We start from the raw sequence: 16,618 nt of genomic DNA on the forward strand, positions 1-16,618 counted from the left end.
GTAGATTAGCAGACATTAGCTCTAAGACATTGTCTTGAATAATATAGTATAATAATAGTAGTATATAATACAACAATGAAATAACATGAAGGAAACTCTGTTTATATAGAGTATGCATTCGAATTCTTTAAGATGAGAGCTAAACCTTGCTGTGAGCATAAATGACTTTTATGCTTAAGGCAAAGTCTAATTCACATGCTCAAGTTTCAGTGCCGAGCAATTCCATATATTATAATTAACTGCTTTGGCTCTGGTGGCAGTGCGATTTCGATTCAAGTGCTAACAATGGCAATGCCAAAACCAAATAAAACAAACAAAATAACATTAAATTAGGCATTGAAAGTGAGATTTATGGCATCGTTGTGTGTGCCTAAGAGCCGCCATTTCCCGTATGACTTCATTTTTGCACGTGAAGCGCACGAGCAAAAAGAGCATCGGAGACCTGAACTCGATCGGCGCTCTGGCGGAGGCAATCAAAGAACGCTCCGCAATCGTCACAGCGCGCTTTGGTCGACTTGGGTTAATATGAGAGCAGGGCCATAAAAACGAGCGGACGGGGCACAATTATAAAGCCATTAATGTGGCTAAATTAGCTCATTTGTAATGAAACCGGGCTTCATAATCGTTAAAAAATGTATATGTACAAATAATGAGACAAATATTACAGTAAAAAAGACAAAATAAATGCCAAAAGGCGGCCGCACACACACACACACACACACACACACAGCGAAAAGAAATAGAGAAGAAAAAACAATCAAAGCAATAAAAGCGCAATTGATAAGCACTTTACGCCGATCTCATAAAGGCGGAACAAACAAAGTCGGCAACGTTTAATATCTGCCGTGATTGCGATTCTCCAGCGGAAACAGCCGGAGCGCAAGAGAAGCAGGCAAAATCAAAGAAATGGTCCATTAGACAGTGTTTAGAAAACTGGAATCTGAATGTCATTCGAGTAGCTGTTAGCATATGTGAATGTGTGTATGCAAATGGACTCTCTATGACATAATGTGGAATTAGAATATCGATGCCAAGCCCTTCTTGGGCATGGCATTAGGAGGCAACCGCAACGAGTTTTGTGTCGCCAGCTTCTTTGTGCGACTTGCGGCATTTCAGGTTTGTCGCCTAAGTCTTTTGTCATCGTGCGTAACATTTCAATTAATATTAATGCTAATGCTAATGCTAATGCTAATGCACAGCAAGAATGCGCACACATTCACCAATCTCGGCATATGGCTTCAGCTCAAGCTGCGGCTTCGGCATGGTGAGCGTGAAACCGAAGCCAAGCAGCTGGCAGCATCAATTTCCGCTGATTATGACAATGGAGATGGAATTGATTTGGCCAATTTTACATTGCGGCTGCTGGGCTGAGTTTTTTTTCCTCTTATTCTTTTTTTTTTTTTTTTAATTAAATTGGCTAATGTAAACTTTCTCTAAAAACGTCGATAGCTACTGCCGAACCCAATTAAATGATAACAAATTAAATACACAATGCACAGCCGCAGCCACAGCCTCGATCGACCATCCAGAATGAATGGGGAACTGGAATCGAGTCGAGTCGAGGACTGCGCACTGACTCAATGCTTGCGATACTGAGGCGCCGCTGGCGTGCTGAGCGGCGGAATTCGCACCGCGCTGCTGTGGCCACGGTGCCGCTGCTGGTGCGGACGACACGTCTCAGCTCTGGGAAATTTATGGCCACATTCAATTGTCAAGTTTATGTGACTGCGGCCAGGCCTAAATTTGCATAAGAGCCGTTGGTCAACAGCAGCAGCAGCAGCAGCAGGCAAACTTCTCTAGAATTCTCTTGTTGAGGCATTTGAAAGTTTTGTTTCACATATCTAGCTGCAGCGTCTCTCTCTCTCTCTTTCTCTCTCTCTCTCTCTCTCTCTCTCTCTCTCTCTCTCTCTCTCTCTCTATCTCTCTCTCAGTACAAGTCTTTGTTTCATTTTTATTTAACTCTGATCTTTGTTTTGTTTCTTACAGATCGCAGCATGCTGAAGGCGCATTGATGGTCCTTGCATACAAATGACGAATTATGAGAATCTTATAAATTTGCCATTAAATTTTAATGCAAATAATCATGCAAATAATAATGAGAACAATGGCAAAATTGCTGTTGGCGAGCAGCTATTGAATAAGATGTCGCAGCGGGACTTCTCCGAGGTGAGTCTGGGCATGGGACTTAGAGGCGAGTGTGAATAGAACTCAAAGCAAAGAAACGAGAGAAGTAGGTGGATTAACATGACTAAAGCCGGATCAGGGCAATTAAGAGTGCTATCAGTCAAGCACTGCAGTTGGCAATAACATAAACGTCGCTCTGCCTTTATCTCAATAGCCATTCACCGAGCGCTGATCATGTTTGCATGCATTTCAAGTTCCCAATTTATGCATCATGACAATTATTTATGGCCTTCATGGGAACTTAATCATCGAGTGCGCTTGAAAATTAAGACGGATAACAACTGCAACAGCTAAAATGAACAAGAAAACGAAAATCAGCAACAGCAAGAAAAAGAGAAGTGGATATAAAAAAAAATAAAAATGAAGAAGAAGAAACAATCAACGAAGCCAGCGCTAATAATCAAAAAGATGGCAAAATGATTTCAATGTTGATTAACTGAGCGGCGAGACAACAAAAGGTTTAAGCAACAGCAACAACAGGGACAACAACAACAACAACAATGAAACACACGCCAAATTAAACAAAGCGCAGAGATAAAAACGCCAAACACACAAACCCTTTTTCAGCTCCGACTACACCCTAGGCCCTTTCATCATATTCCGCGCTGTCATGTCATGGGCAACAGCGACGACAATGTCGAGACTTGGACTGGGACTGGGACTGGGATTGAAACTGAGGACGACAACGTCAACAATGTTGGATAAGTTTGTGGCGCATGTTTAGTTGCTGCCCGCTGCTGTCTCACTAGTTGTCCATTGTGTCCGTCCGTCCGTCCGTCTGTCTGGCTGATCCGCCTGGGCTGGCAGCCGAGCTGCTAGATGACAGCCAATTGAATCTGTGCATTTTGGGCTGCTCAGCTCAGCTCAGCTCAGCTCAGCTCAGCTCAGCTCAGTGGATAATATCTACATCTCGCCCTAAGCTCAGGCGACAGCAGCCGGATAACGACAGCACGGATAACACAGTAGGCCCGGGTCGGACGGGCCGTGAGTGCAAGAGCAACAGCTAATTATTTTATTACGCGTTAAATTGCAATAAAATTCTTGACTTGAGCGCAAAACATGCCAATGTGCGCCACAAGCAATCGTGAAATTGTTAGCATTCCAATGCGGCGACCTTATCGATGGGACCGGGGGATGGCACGGGAGCGGGCATGGGATGGGGTGAGTGCGGCGCGCTACTGGCTCAGATATTACTCTGGCCAGTTGGCACTTGCCGCCTGCCACAGCCCGCCCAGCACCACCCCGCAGCGCACCGCACCACCACTTCACGCACATTAACATCGACATGTGGTGCATGTGGCATGGCAGGCAACAACCTGAAGCCTGATCTGCTGCGGTTGCATCTTTGGGTGCTACTCCTCCCCACCCCTCCCCTGCTTGTACACTGTTGTCCGCCCAGGCAGCCAAAGCACGACCAGTTCTCCAGTTGATGCTTTTTTATTTTCTTTAAGCATTCCTGCTCTCTCGCTGACTCTCTCCTTAATCTCGCTCCTCCTCCTCTCTCTCTCTCTCTCTCTCTCTCTCTCTCTCTCTCTCTCTGTGTGTGTGTCTCTCTTGATACAAGATTCTTGACTATTTTTCTAAATAGAGAAGGCTCTTTGACTGGTGTTGCTGCTCTTGTTGTTGCTTTAGCTGGAATCGTTCGAGCAGGACAGCAGACGTATCAGCTTACATGACTGCTCTATGTGGCATTTGGGCGCCAATCCCTAAATTGATACACAGCACAGTTGAATGCAATGGGCTCGCAACTGTCCCTTTGACAAGCCAAGCAAAATGTTTATCCGCACAGTAAGTGCGGAAAAGTGTTCAAAAAAATAGAAAAGGACTATTCAAAAGTATGCCAGAGTCAGTCCTACAAAGATTTAAAATATATATATATATGTACTTATCATTTACTTAGATCAACTAAATTGGCTAATTGCTTGAGGATTATACACAGAACTTATCCAAATCTATCCGTGGCCTATTAAGTCTCTTTCTAAATCCAATAGAAATGCTAAACTAAGAGCCCCAACTTTGCCTGAGAAGTAGAATCTAGACAGCTGAGACTACTTTAAAGTTAATGTAGTTAAGAGTCCCTGGAAAGTTTTTGGCATGCAACAGACACATTATACAAATCGTTCTTAGTTTTGGTACGTTTGGCTTAGAAGATTTCTTTTAAGATTCAGCTTAGACTAAGGTTGGCTGATTTTGCTGAAGGTTCGCCTTGGCAGCAAGCAGAACAATAAAAGTCCAACCGATTCATAGACAGCTGTCTGGCTCGATTGTAATCTGAAGAGCATTTGCCGCTTATCCAAACTTATCCGGGGCACATCGTTTGGCTCGGATAAAGGCTAAGGCCCAACTCTTAGCTGTTAGGTACGCTCGCAGCGCGCTGCCAGTTATTATTTTTAGCTGGAACGATAATATCAGCTAATATGAAACGGCGCTCCCTTCCGCTCAGCTTGGCCTTAGACGACTGATCTCTGTTCGCTAGCCCGCTCCGTCCATCCGTCCGTCCGTCCGTTCGTCCGTCCGTTTGTCCGCCTGCCTTTGGGTTAGCCTGAGCATGTTGGATGCGTGTTTATTTGACTTTGACCATTGGGGCTGGCTGTCTTGGGCCAATCTGTTTGCTGTGATCTGCGCCAGCAACGCCAACGCTGTGCAAAAATTTCATTTTGCTAAGTTATGCGAGTGGTTTTTAAAGTTGTTCGACGTTTCTCTCCATCTCTCTCACACACACACACACACACTCTCACTCTCCCTCTCTCTCTCTCTCTAGTTTTGCGTGTATTTGCTTTTGTTTTTAGCTTTTGATTGTTTTGTTATATTCCGCTTCATCTTCTTCTTGTTGTTCATTGTAACGCCCACTCCATTTGGCTTATCGCCTGGCTGTGGACGGGGGCAGGGGACTGGACGGGACGGGACGGGACGGACACGAACACGGGCTTTAATGGTTGCATAAAACATAAATTTCGTTCTGCATCTGTCAGATACACTTTGTGGCTGCCACTTGTGTGAGTATCTATGTGCACGTACATCTGAATAGCTGCATGTATCGACGAGTTGATTTATTCGCATTAGCTGGACCCCAAAAATAAAAGAGAAACAAATGAAAGGAACTAGCAACAACAGCAGTCATAAGAAGACGAAGAAGAAGCAGATGAAGAACGGACAGCGCAAGCCAGCAGGCTAATCTAAGCACGTTATCCGTAGCCCACGCCCCAACTACCCCTTGCCACCCTGCTGCCACACGCTTCACTCTTCGACAACGGCACTTGGCACTTGGCACTTGGCATTTGGCACTTGCTGTGCACGTTTTCTAGGAAAGAGCTCAACGCTCTGCTCTCGCTTGGTTTTGGATTCGCCTTTACTGCGCTGCTGCGACTGTGGCTGTGCTAGTGCCAGTGGCTTTTGTGTCTTGAAGCTGGGCTAATGCATTTGCATACTCATTCCATTTAATTGCTTTGAAAATATGTAAAAACTCTACGCTCTTGTCACGGCCTCGTCCTCGTCCTCGTCCTCAACCTCAACCTTAGTGGCAGCCGCGCCGATCCCGTTGCCGTGTTGTGTTCGCAAAGGCTGGCCAGCCTGCTTGTCTTCGCCTGGCTTATGCCAAAAAAGGCTCAGAGAGTGAACACTTCGCCTGGCCAGTGGCTCCCTCCGTTGGCTGCACAGCTCTTGGGCCACGAATTCGTGGAATTGCTTCCGCATTTGACGAGCCGAGCTGCTGCGGCGGAACAGCAACTCGATGTTGGCTGCTCAGCATTCGCCAGTCGCCAGTTGGCAGTTGGCAGTTCACCGGGAAACGTGACTCAGTGCTCGCATACCTGTAGCCATGGATCTGAAGTGGAACTGCGACGGCGATTACAGTGGCGGCAATTTAACGTAATTACAGCCCAGTGCATGCAGGTAGAGGCAGAGGTAGAAGCAGGGATAGAAGCGGGAGCCGTGTGGCAAGTAGACAATGCGCAGTGGAGCACATCTAAACAGCGCTAAATATGCAAACAATATGGAAAGGATGTCCCCTAGGGATACCACAGAGGCACAGCTGGCAAACTCATGGAGTTTGTATGTATTATTATATAGCAGGCTCTCAAAACTATTTAGATCTACTCCAGCTACAATTCAATCAACCCAAACACATATACCTAATAACGCGTACCATGCTTCGCTTACAGAACGAGCCGGAGTGCACGCCGGAGCTGCCCGCTGCGAACCGAGCGCTCTTCTTGGAGAAGGTGCGCCAGTCGAACGCCGCCTGCCAGAGCGGCGACTTTGCCACCGCGGTGCTGCTCTACACGGACGCACTGCAGCTGGATCCGGGCAATCATATACTCTACAGCAACCGCTCGGCGGCGCGGCTCAAGCAGGGACAGTTCGCGGCGGCGCTGCAGGATGCGACGCAGGCGCGTGAGCTGTGCCCGCAGTGGCCCAAGGCGTACTTCCGACAAGGCGTGGCGCTGCAGTGCCTGGGCAGGTACGGCGAGGCGTTGGCCTCCTTTGCCGCCGGCCTGGCCCAGGAGCCGACCAACAAGCAGCTGCTGGCGGGCCTGGTGGAGGCCTCGCTGAAGAGTCCGCTGCGCGCCGCCCTGGAGCCGACGCTGCAGCAGCTGCGCGCCATGCAGCTGCACGAGTCGCCGTTCGTGGTCAGCTCCGTGGTGGGGCAGGAGCTGTTGCAGGCCTCGCAGTACCAGGCGGCGGTGGCCGTCCTGGAGGCGGCCCTGCGCATCGGCAGCTGCTCGCTGAAGCTGCGCGGCTCCGTCTTCAGTGCATTGAGCTCGGCGCACTGGGCGCTCAATCAGCTGGACCAGGCCATTGGGTACATGCAGCAGGATCTGGCGGTGGCCAAGTCCCTGGGCGACACGGCCGGTGAGTGCCGCGCCCACGGCAACCTCGGCTCCGCCTACTTCAGCCAGGGCGCCTACAAGGAGGCCCTCACCGCGCACCGCTACCAACTGGTGCTGGCCATGAAGTGCAAGGATACGCAGGCGGCCGCCTCGGCCCTCACCTCGCTCGGGCACGTGTACACGGCCAGCGGCGACTACCCCAACGCCCTGGCCTCCCACAAGCAGTGCGTGCAGCTGTTCAAGCAGCTCGGCGACCGGCTGCAGGAGGCGCGTGAGATCGGCAACGTGGGCGCCGTCTACCTGGCGCTGGGCGAGTGCGAGGCGGCCCTCGACTGCCACACGCAGCACCTGCGGCTGGCGCGCAAGCTCCACGATCAGGTGGAGGAGGCGCGCGCCTACTCCAACCTCGGCTCCGTCCACCATCAGCGGCGGCAGTTCGGCCAGGCGGCCGCCTGCCACGAGCAGGTGCTGCGCATAGCCCAGACCCTGGGCGACCGGAGCATCGAGGCGCGCGCCTACGCGGGACTGGGACATGCGGCGCGCTGCGCCGGCGATGCGGCCGCCTCGAAGCGCTGGCACGAGCGCCAGCTGGCCATGGCGCTGGCGGCACGCGACAAGCTGGGCGAGGGACGCGCCTGCTCCAACCTGGGCATCGTCTACCAGCTGCTGGGCGCCCACGACGCGGCGCTGAAGCTGCACCAGGCGCATCTGGGCATTGCGCGCGCCCTGGGCGACCGGGCGGGCATGGGGCGGGCCTACGGCAACATGGGCAACGCCCATGCGGCGGCCGGCGCCTACGAGGCGGCCGTCAAGTACCACAAGCAGGAGCTGGCCATCAGCCAGGCCGTCAACGACCGCAGCGCCGAGGCGGCCACCCACGGCAATCTGGCGGTGGCCTACCAGGCGCTGGGCGCCCACGATGCGGCCCTGGCGCACTACCGCGCTCACCTGGCCACCGCCCGCTCGCTGAAGGATGCGGCGGGCGAGGCCTGTGCGCTGCTCAATCTCGGCAACTGCCTCAGCGCTCGGCAGATGTACGCCGAGGCGGTGCCGCACTACGAGAGCTACCTGATGCTCGCCCAGGAGCTGGGCGACGTCGCTGCGGAGGGCAAGGCCTGCCACCTGCTGGGCTATGCCCACTACTGTCTGGGCAACTACCGGGCCGCCGTGCGCTACTACGATCAGGATCTGGCCCTGGCCAAGGACGCCCAGCACCGGCCGCACATGGGGCGCGCCTACTGCAATCTGGGCCTGGCCCACCTCGCGCTGGGACACACAGCCGCCGCCCTGGAGTGCCAGCAGCTCTTCCTGGCCGTGGCCCACGCAACGGGCCAGCTGCCGGCCAAGTTCCGGGCGCTGGGCAACATAGGCGACATCCTCATCCGCACCGGGGCCCACGAGGAGGCCATCAAGCTGTACCAGCGCCAGCTGTCGCTGGCCAGGTCGGCCGGCGAGCGCGCCATGGAGGCGGCCGCCTGCGGAGCTCTGGGCTTGGCGCACCGCCTCCTGCGGCGCTGGGACAAGGCGTTGGGGCATCACACGCAAGAGCTGACGCTGCGCCAGGAGCTGGGCGATCTGGCCGGCGAGTGTCGCGCCCATGGACATCTGGGCGCCGTGCACATGGCGCTCTGCAGCTGGACGCACGCCGTCAAGTGCTACCAGGAGCAGCTGGAGCGCGCCCAGGAGCAACGGGACGCAGCTGTCGAGGCACAGGCGCACGGGAATCTGGGCATTGCTCGACTCAACATGGCACACTATGAGGCGGCCATTGGCTGCCTGGAGGCGCAGCTGGGCACCTTGGAGCGCGTCTCGCTGCCCTCGACGCAAGCGGATCGCGCCCGGGCGCTGGGCCACCTGGGCGATTGCTATGCCGCCCTGGGCGACTACGAGGAGGCGCTAAAGTGCCACGAGCGGCAGCTGCAGCTGGCGCTGGGCCTGGCCAGCCATCGGGATCAGGAGCGCGCCTATCGCGGCCTCGGACAGGCGCGACGCGCCCTCGGCCAGCTCTCGGCGGCGCTGGTCTGCCTGGAGAAGCGTCTGGTCGTCGCCCACGAGCTGCACAGCCCCGAGATCAAGGCGCTCGCCTATGGCGACCTGGGCCATGTCCACGCAGCGCTCGGCAATCATGCCCAGGCGCTGAACTGCTTGGAGCATCAGCGGGAGCTGGCGCGCGGCCTGCAGGATCGCGCCCTCGAATCGGATGCGATGTGCGCCCTGGGACAGGTGCAGCAGCGCATGGGACACTACGCGGAGGCGCTGCAGCTGCACGAGCAGGATCTGCAGCTCTGCACGGAGCTGGCGGCGCCGGCCTTGCAGGCGCGCGCCGTGGGCAATCTGGGCGCCGTTCACGAGGCGCTGGGACAGCAGCAGGAGGCGCTCAAGTGCTACGAGCGCCAGCTGGCGCTCAGCACCGATCGACTGGGCAAGGCGCTGGCCTGCGGCGCCCTGGGGCGGGTGCACCACCAGCTGGAGCAGCATGCACAGGCGGTGGAGTACCTGCGGCAGGGATTAGCCAGTGCGCAGTCCATTGGCAAGTCAGAGGAGGAGGCCAAGATAAGACATCAACTGGGTAAGTGATGCGGCTGAGATCGCTCGCTTTCTCTCTCTCTCTGCCTCTCTCTCTCTCTCTCTCTGTCTGAGCCCTGTCTTTGGAGCATTATGATGTAGCATATAGTAGATAAGAACGAGTTGAGTTGATCTAGGAATATCCTTTCGTAGCAGAGCTGAATCAACCCTCAACCGGGTCCAGGCAACCATCAATTTGGGGGTAGCTTTCTTCACTTTTTTTCGATTTTAAAAGAATCTTTCATACTTTCGTTTGCATACCTTCTAATCCGCCCCTTGACCGCACGTCGAATGTGTGAACGCGTCGATCTCAGCATCCATAAGAATGAGAGACTTGAATGTTTTTTTATAGCTCCTTGTATAGCAAGCGCAGATGGAGTTTATTTTCCAAGAGCCAATAACTATCGGTGTTTACTTTTATGTAAAAAGCAAATCGAAATCCATTTATAAAATTCGATTTTTTATTAGAGTTTGGATACCAGCTTAAAATGCCCATTCTCTCCCATTCCCACAAATTAGCACAAATATCAGAATTATACATACATATGAATGGCTTTATCACATTCTTAAAGTTTGATATGATAAGTCCATTTTGTTAACAGTTATTGAGCAAATAGTTGCCTATAGTAGAGCCCCTAACAGCATGTATAGAAGAAGCGTAAAAGTATTGGTGTATAAGCTCTTGAGAGTAGTCTCAACTAAATGATTTTCACTTGTCATGCTCTGTGCTAACTCTCTCTCTCTCTTCCTCACTCACTCTCCTCTTCTGCAGGTCTTGCTCTGCGTTCCTCTGGCGACGCTGAGGGCGCTCGCATACAACTGGAAACGGCGGCACAGCTGCTGGAGTCCGTACGGCAGGAGCAGCGCAGCCCGGAGGCGCGTCTCGCCCTCTACGAGCTGCAGACGAGCTGCTACCATCTGCTGCAGCAGCTGCTCGTGGCGCTGCAGCGCAGCGAGGATGCACTGGTCGCTGCCGAGCGCTGCAAGGCGCGCAACGGCGCCGACGCTGCAGTCGGCTGTGATGGAAAGGGCACTGGGACAACGGCGAACGGCACGGCGGACATCGAGGCCATTCTGGAGGCAGTGAATCGGGGCCGCATGCCCGTGCTCTACTACAGCCTGGCCGGGGAGCAGCTCTATGCGTGGCTGCTGCAGCCACAGGCGGGCATTGTGCGCTTCCATGCGGCGCGCATCGATGCGCAGACGCTGCAGCTGCCGCTGTCGCTCAGCGAGTGCCATGAGGAGGAGGAGGAGGACGAGCAGCAGTCGGAGCAGCAGAAGCAGCAGCGTGAGGACGATTCTGAACCAGCGGGCCAGCAGCTGCTGGAGCGCTATGTGAACATGGTGCGCGACAATCTGGGCGTCAACTCGCAGAACCTGCTGCACGAGGGCGACGGCAGTGGATGGCGCGCCAGCAGCGAGCAGCTGCTGGAGGATCTGCCCGGAGCAGGGGCCGGCGGTGGCGGCTTTCTGCGCATGGTCAGTCGCAATCAGCTGCTGAACTCGTCCAACTACTCGCTCAGCTCGCTCTTCTCGCTGGGCTCCGTGGCCAGCCTCCAGGGCTCCACACGGTCGGTGGGCAGCCGCAGCTCCCGGCGAGCACCCGCGCCGCCCGCCTGGCGCGGCCCCGCCTGCCTGCACACGCTCTACAACCTGCTGCTGGCGCCCTTCGACGATCTGCTGCCCAGTGGCGCCAGCGTCTCGCGGCAGGGCAGACGCGAGCTCATCCTGGTGCTGGACAGCGCCCTCTACCTGGTGCCATTCGCCATATTGCGCGCAGCCGGCGACGACGGCGAGTATCTCTCGGAGCGCTGCGCTCTGCTAACGGCGCCCTCGCTGCAGGCGCTGCGCGGCCGTTCCAGGAGCCGGCGCGATCGTGGACGCCCGCCCACGGCGTTGGTCGTCGGCGGACCACGCGTGCCCGCCGCCTTGGCGGAGCGCTGGGGCTGGGCGGGCGCCGAGTCACCGGCGGCATTGCAGGAGGCCGCCATGGTGGCGGACATGCTGCAGGCCAATGCTCTGGCCGGCTGCAATGCCACCAAGGAGTCGGTGCTGGCCGAGCTGCCCGGCGCCGAGTGCGTGCACTTTGCCGCCAATCTCAGCTGGAAACTGGGCGCGGTGGTGCTCAGCCCAGGCGATGTGGTCACCGCCGAGCAGCAGCAGCAGAAGGAGCCGCACGAGCCGCAGCTCTCGGACTTCACACTGGCCGCCTCGGAGCTGCGCCACCTGCGCCTCGGCGCCCGCCTGGTCGTGCTCAGCTCCTACCAATCAGTGGAGCCCATAACGGGCAGCGGCGTTGCCCAACTGGCCGGCGGCTGGCTCCTGGCCGGCGCCGGCGCAGTGCTCATCTCGCTCTGGCCCGTGCCCGAGACGGCAGCCAAAATCCTGCTGCGCGCCTTCTACTCGGCCCTGCTGCAGGGTGCACGAGCGGCACGGTAAGTTCAATTATTGATTTATTTACATATTTTTAGTATTTTATTTATTCTTCCTATAAAAATATTATGTTTTTCTCATATATTTTTTATTTATATATATAGTTGTTTATTTAATTATTTATTTTCAATATTCAGATTATTAATTCTTATAATATTATGTTTTTCTCATATTTTATTTATTTATATATTTAGCTATTTATTTCATTATTTATTTTCAATATTCAATTCTCATAATATTATTTTTTTCTTATAGCTTACTATTTTCCAAATATAATTATTTATGTTCCTTATCTGATTTGGACTCAACGTTTTTTTTTATATTTTAATTTTAATTTATTTTTTATTTTTTGTTAATATCTGACTCATTTACTATTGTATGTTTTTCTTATTATTACATAATTTATTTTATAATATTTTTTTATTCGCCATATTAAGTTTTGATTATTTATTTTATTTTTTTATTTACTTAAATCATTATTTTTCAATATTTCTTATTCATTTCCTATATTCTTGTTTTATTTAAAGCTTTTTCTTTTATTTATTTAATAATTTATTTTTCAGTACATAAATTATTGCTCATAATATTAGGTTTAGTTTGGATTTTTTTTTTATTTATTTAATTATTTATTTTGAAAATTTGATTAATTTTCCGTATTTTAATGTTTTATTTAATACGATTTATAATCTCTATCCAAATAATTTGTTTTTCAATATTTTATTTATTACTCATTATTATTTTATGTATTTATTTAAGTAATTATCTTCAATACCTTATCTATTTCCCCATATTTTTATGTTATTTATTTATTTATTTAATAATTTATTTTTAAATATTTTACTTATATTTTATATTATTATGTTTCGCTTATAGCATATATTTTTCTTATTTAATTATTTTTGATTTATATTTTATTTATTTGAATGATTAAGTATTTATTTTATTCTGTCGCCCTCACAGCGCCTTGGCCGAGGCCATGCAGACGGTGCAGCACACAAAGCACTTCGCCCATCCCGCCAACTGGGCCGGCTTCCTGCTGGTGGGCGCCAATGTGCGTCTGTCGAACAAGGTGGCTCTGTTGGGCCACGCCCTGTGCGAGCTGCTGCGCACGCCGGAGCGCTGCCGGGATGCGCTGCGCGTGTGCCTGCATCTGGTGGAGAAGAGTCTGCAGCGGATACATCGCGGCCAGAAGAACGCCATGTACACCACCCAGCAGAGCATTGAGAACAAAGCCGGGCCGGTGGCCGGCTGGAAGGATCTGCTAATGGCCGTCGGCTTTCGCTTTGAGCCGGCCGCGAATGGGATACCCTCGAGCGTGTTCTTCCCGCAAACGGACCCGGAGGAGCGACTCTCGCAGTGCTCGGCCAGCCTGCAGGCGCTGCTGGCCCTGACGCCCGCCACGCTGCAGGCGCTGGCCAAGCTGGTGAACAGTGCGGAGCACGCGGATGACATTATAGCCGTCGTGCGCAACATCCTGGCCCAGTTCCCGGCCAAGCCGGAGGCCGAGGCCTGCATCGAGATGCCGTTGAGCGTGCGGCTGTGGCGCGTGGCCGGCTGCCACGAGCTGCTCGCCTCGGTGGGCTTCGACCTGACGGAGGTGGGCGCGGACCAGGTCATCTTGCGCACCGGCAAGCAGGCCAATCGCCGTCACTGCCAGTTCGTGCTGCAGGCGCTGCTCGCGCTCTTCGGTAAGCTAAGCGGATCGGCCATTGGCGCCACTCAGCTGACACTCAACTGCTTCTCCCCATCCTTTGCAGATACCCATGAGGCGCCCAAGAGCCTCAGCCTGGACTCGTCCGCCCACAGCAGCAGCAGCAGCTGCGAGTCCCTGGCGGAGCCGGAGCTCACCACGCCACCCGTGCAGCCGGCCGCCTCGAATGGGAACAGCTCCACGCCGGCCACGGCCACCAGCTCCACGCAGTCGCCGCTGCCGCTGCATCCGCGCAGCGCCTTCATCTCGTACGTGCGGCGCCGCGGCGAACCGGATGGCGGCGGCGGCCTGGACTCCAGCCTGGCCAACACCACGGACAGCGAGCACTCGCTCTCCGACGGCTATGCCACCCAGGCGGGCAACAGCCAGCCGGCCCCGCGCCTGGGCTATGCCAGCCTGCGCGGTCCGGTGCGCGTCTCGCGGCCCGGCGGCGGCGGCGAGAGCGATGCGGCCTTCACGCCCAGTCCGCCGGTGACCGATCCCAGCCTATCGCTGGCCTTGGCTCACCAGACGCGCATCCGCTGCCTGTACGCCCAGCCGAGCGCAGTTGCTCCCTCGACTGCGCCGCTGCCCAATACGAGCCGACGACCCGACAGCTCCAGCTCAGCCAGCAGCACGACCACGGACTGGGAGGGCTCCGGGCATGCAACAGTGCTGCGCCGTGGAGCCGCTGCTGGCGCCCAACAGCAGCATCAGCAGCAACAGCAACTGGCGACGCAACAGCAGCAGCAGCAACCGCCGCTGCCGCCGCCCCGCCCACCCGTCTATCATAATTTGGGCGCGGGCGGACGCAGCAAGCCGAAGATCAAGCTGGGCAGCGCGCAGAGCTCGCTGGCGGCACGAGTGAACAAGGAGCACGCTCTATTCATGGACAGACTGAGCGTGCGCACCGAGCTGAATGCTCCAGCGGTGGCCCATGGAGCAGCGGGCGGAGTGGGTGGCGTCGCCGGCAGCGGTGTGGCAGTGGCCGGTGGAGGACAGCGCAAGACGCTGACGCTGACGGAGGAGGAGGCTGCCAGCGTGGCCTTCAATCCGTCCAGCCTGTACTTCTCGCCGGCCGACAGCGAGCTGCTGGGCGAGCCCAAGCAGCCGATGGAGGAGACGCCGGTGAAGCCGAGCGCCAAGTGCATCCAGGACAGCATCATGCGGCACATGAATCGTGAGCTAACGCCCAGCATCTCGGAGCTGTACCATGAGCGCAACTTGGGCCTGGGCCTGGCGCCGCCGCTCTCCAAGCTGCTGCTCAATCCCAACTACGAGGAGCAGGAGGTGACCGCCATGGTCGAGGCCAACAATCCATCCGCTGGCAATGCGGCCGCCATCAAAACCCTCGTGGATGCAGTCAACGAGCTGGAGCTGAGCGGCAGCTCCTCCGGCGCCACAATACCAACCGTGGTCGGTGGCGGCGTCGGCGGTGGCGAATCGGAAACCAATCCAGTCTCCGGCGTCGTCGACACCGAACGCTTCTGCTCCATCTGCGGCGAGCACGCAGACGTTGTCTGCCGCTGCAAGGCGGCCACCATGCAGAAGAAGTCCACCCTGAAGCCCTGGCTGAGCAATGTGCCCGCCAGCAGCCTCGTCCAGGCCAGCGAGCTGACCACCGCGGACATACTGGAGCGCCGTCTGGAGACGGTGGCAGCCACCAGTGCTGCCCCCTTCACCGCCGAGCTCTGTCGCCGCGACGAGGGCGACGGTCGCTCCGTGGCCGACTCCCAGTGCAGCAGCAACTACAAACGCGTCCTGGCCACCGCCGGCGCCGTCGGCCTGGTGGTTGGCATCGGCGCTGGCGATGCGGAGGCCCAGAACACGACATCTCCGGCCACCTGCTCAGCGGCGCGACTCGTCTAGATGCCAGAGATACCCCAACCCACCACTTGCCACATGCCACATGCCACATTCCGCTCTTCAACTGATATTAGATTCTAGCGTACATCTATCTATAGGCTTAATCGGAGACACCCTGTACTGATCATCGTAGCGTTAGTTATTGCATTTTATTTATTTATTTATACAGAATATGCGTCAGCATTAGCTTAATAGGGCCTGCTTAGACACACACACCCACACACACACACACACATGCGTTCTGGCATTTGTAATTTGTAATGTTTCAACGAAGCCACAGACTAAATTTTATGCATTTATGTGAAACGTATCTTAGTAGAATCCATTTGTATAGTTCAGCGGAGATATCTATGATTAAGTGCAAATAAATATGAATTTACATTGAAGTTGTTCTACTGTTAACCAACTGTTATACGATGGTCATACCAATGTTATACAGCTCTCGCATGAGTAAAGTGTGACTGTTATACGCTGAAGGAAACTATTAGTGAATTCGACAAAAAAAAAAAACGATTAATTCTGTCATACAGTTTTCATACATTTGATATACGGCTGTTATACGTTGAAAGCTAAAGTGAATGATTTAAATGCGGACTTCAAACTAATTATGAGAGGAATAAGCGTATGCCTTCAATGTATAACAGTAGAAATAGCAGTATAACAGCCGAATTCTCCAATACTGCTCTCGCTCAACTGTCATATGATTGTTCCTCAAATAGCCCTTAGAAACGATGATATGGCACACTGTTATACAGATTTGTAGAGCTTGTAGAACTCTCCTGCAACTGGTATACAATGAAAGCTAAATCATATGCCTCAAATATGATTTAACCACATATAGCAGTACTGTATAGCAGTGTGTTATACAACTGTCATACAGCTTTCATAAAGCGGAAATACAGATCTAACTTTCCGTCGCGTACAACTATCACTGACCAGGCTGCGACCTCAGCTGTCAGACATAGCCCTGGCATGAATTATTGCAAGCATGTGCAAAAATCTCACCGAGAAAAACATCGAAAAAATTAAAAATACATTCCACACAAACAAG

At 53.7% G+C, this 16,618-nt stretch overlaps 1 protein-coding gene across 1 annotated transcript; it reads left to right on the top strand.

Moving 5' to 3' along the window:
* Positions 1-1,971: 1,971 nt before the first annotated feature.
* Positions 1,972-15,866, top strand: LOC108657384 (uncharacterized). The gene is made up of 5 exons (XM_018109966.3): positions 1,972-2,166; positions 6,345-9,582; positions 10,351-12,013; positions 12,972-13,699; positions 13,769-15,866. The coding sequence occupies exons 1-5, from the start codon at positions 2,029-2,031 to the stop codon at positions 15,568-15,570; spliced, it is 7,569 nt and encodes a 2,522-aa protein (XP_017965455.2). The 5' UTR covers positions 1,972-2,028; the 3' UTR covers positions 15,571-15,866.
* Positions 15,867-16,618: the final 752 nt, after the last annotated feature.

The sequence above is a fragment of the Drosophila navojoa genome, chromosome X (assembly GCF_054131105.1).
Source record: "Drosophila navojoa isolate 15081-1374.11 chromosome X, UAZ_NAV_1.0, whole genome shotgun sequence".
Lineage (NCBI taxonomy): Eukaryota > Metazoa > Arthropoda > Insecta > Diptera > Drosophilidae > Drosophila > Drosophila navojoa.

Bases quoted from the DNA above. Each gene is read 5' to 3' on its own strand.
- LOC108657384 (XM_018109966.3), top strand. From the start codon at position 2,029: ATGACGAATTATGAGAATCTTATAAATTTGCCATTAAATTTTAATGCA. The intron at 9,583-10,350 runs GTAAGTGATGCG...CCTCTTCTGCAG, and splicing joins CAAGATAAGACATCAACTGG to GTCTTGCTCTGCGTTCCTCT. The intron at 13,700-13,768 runs GTAAGCTAAGCG...CATCCTTTGCAG, and splicing joins GGCGCTGCTCGCGCTCTTCG to ATACCCATGAGGCGCCCAAG.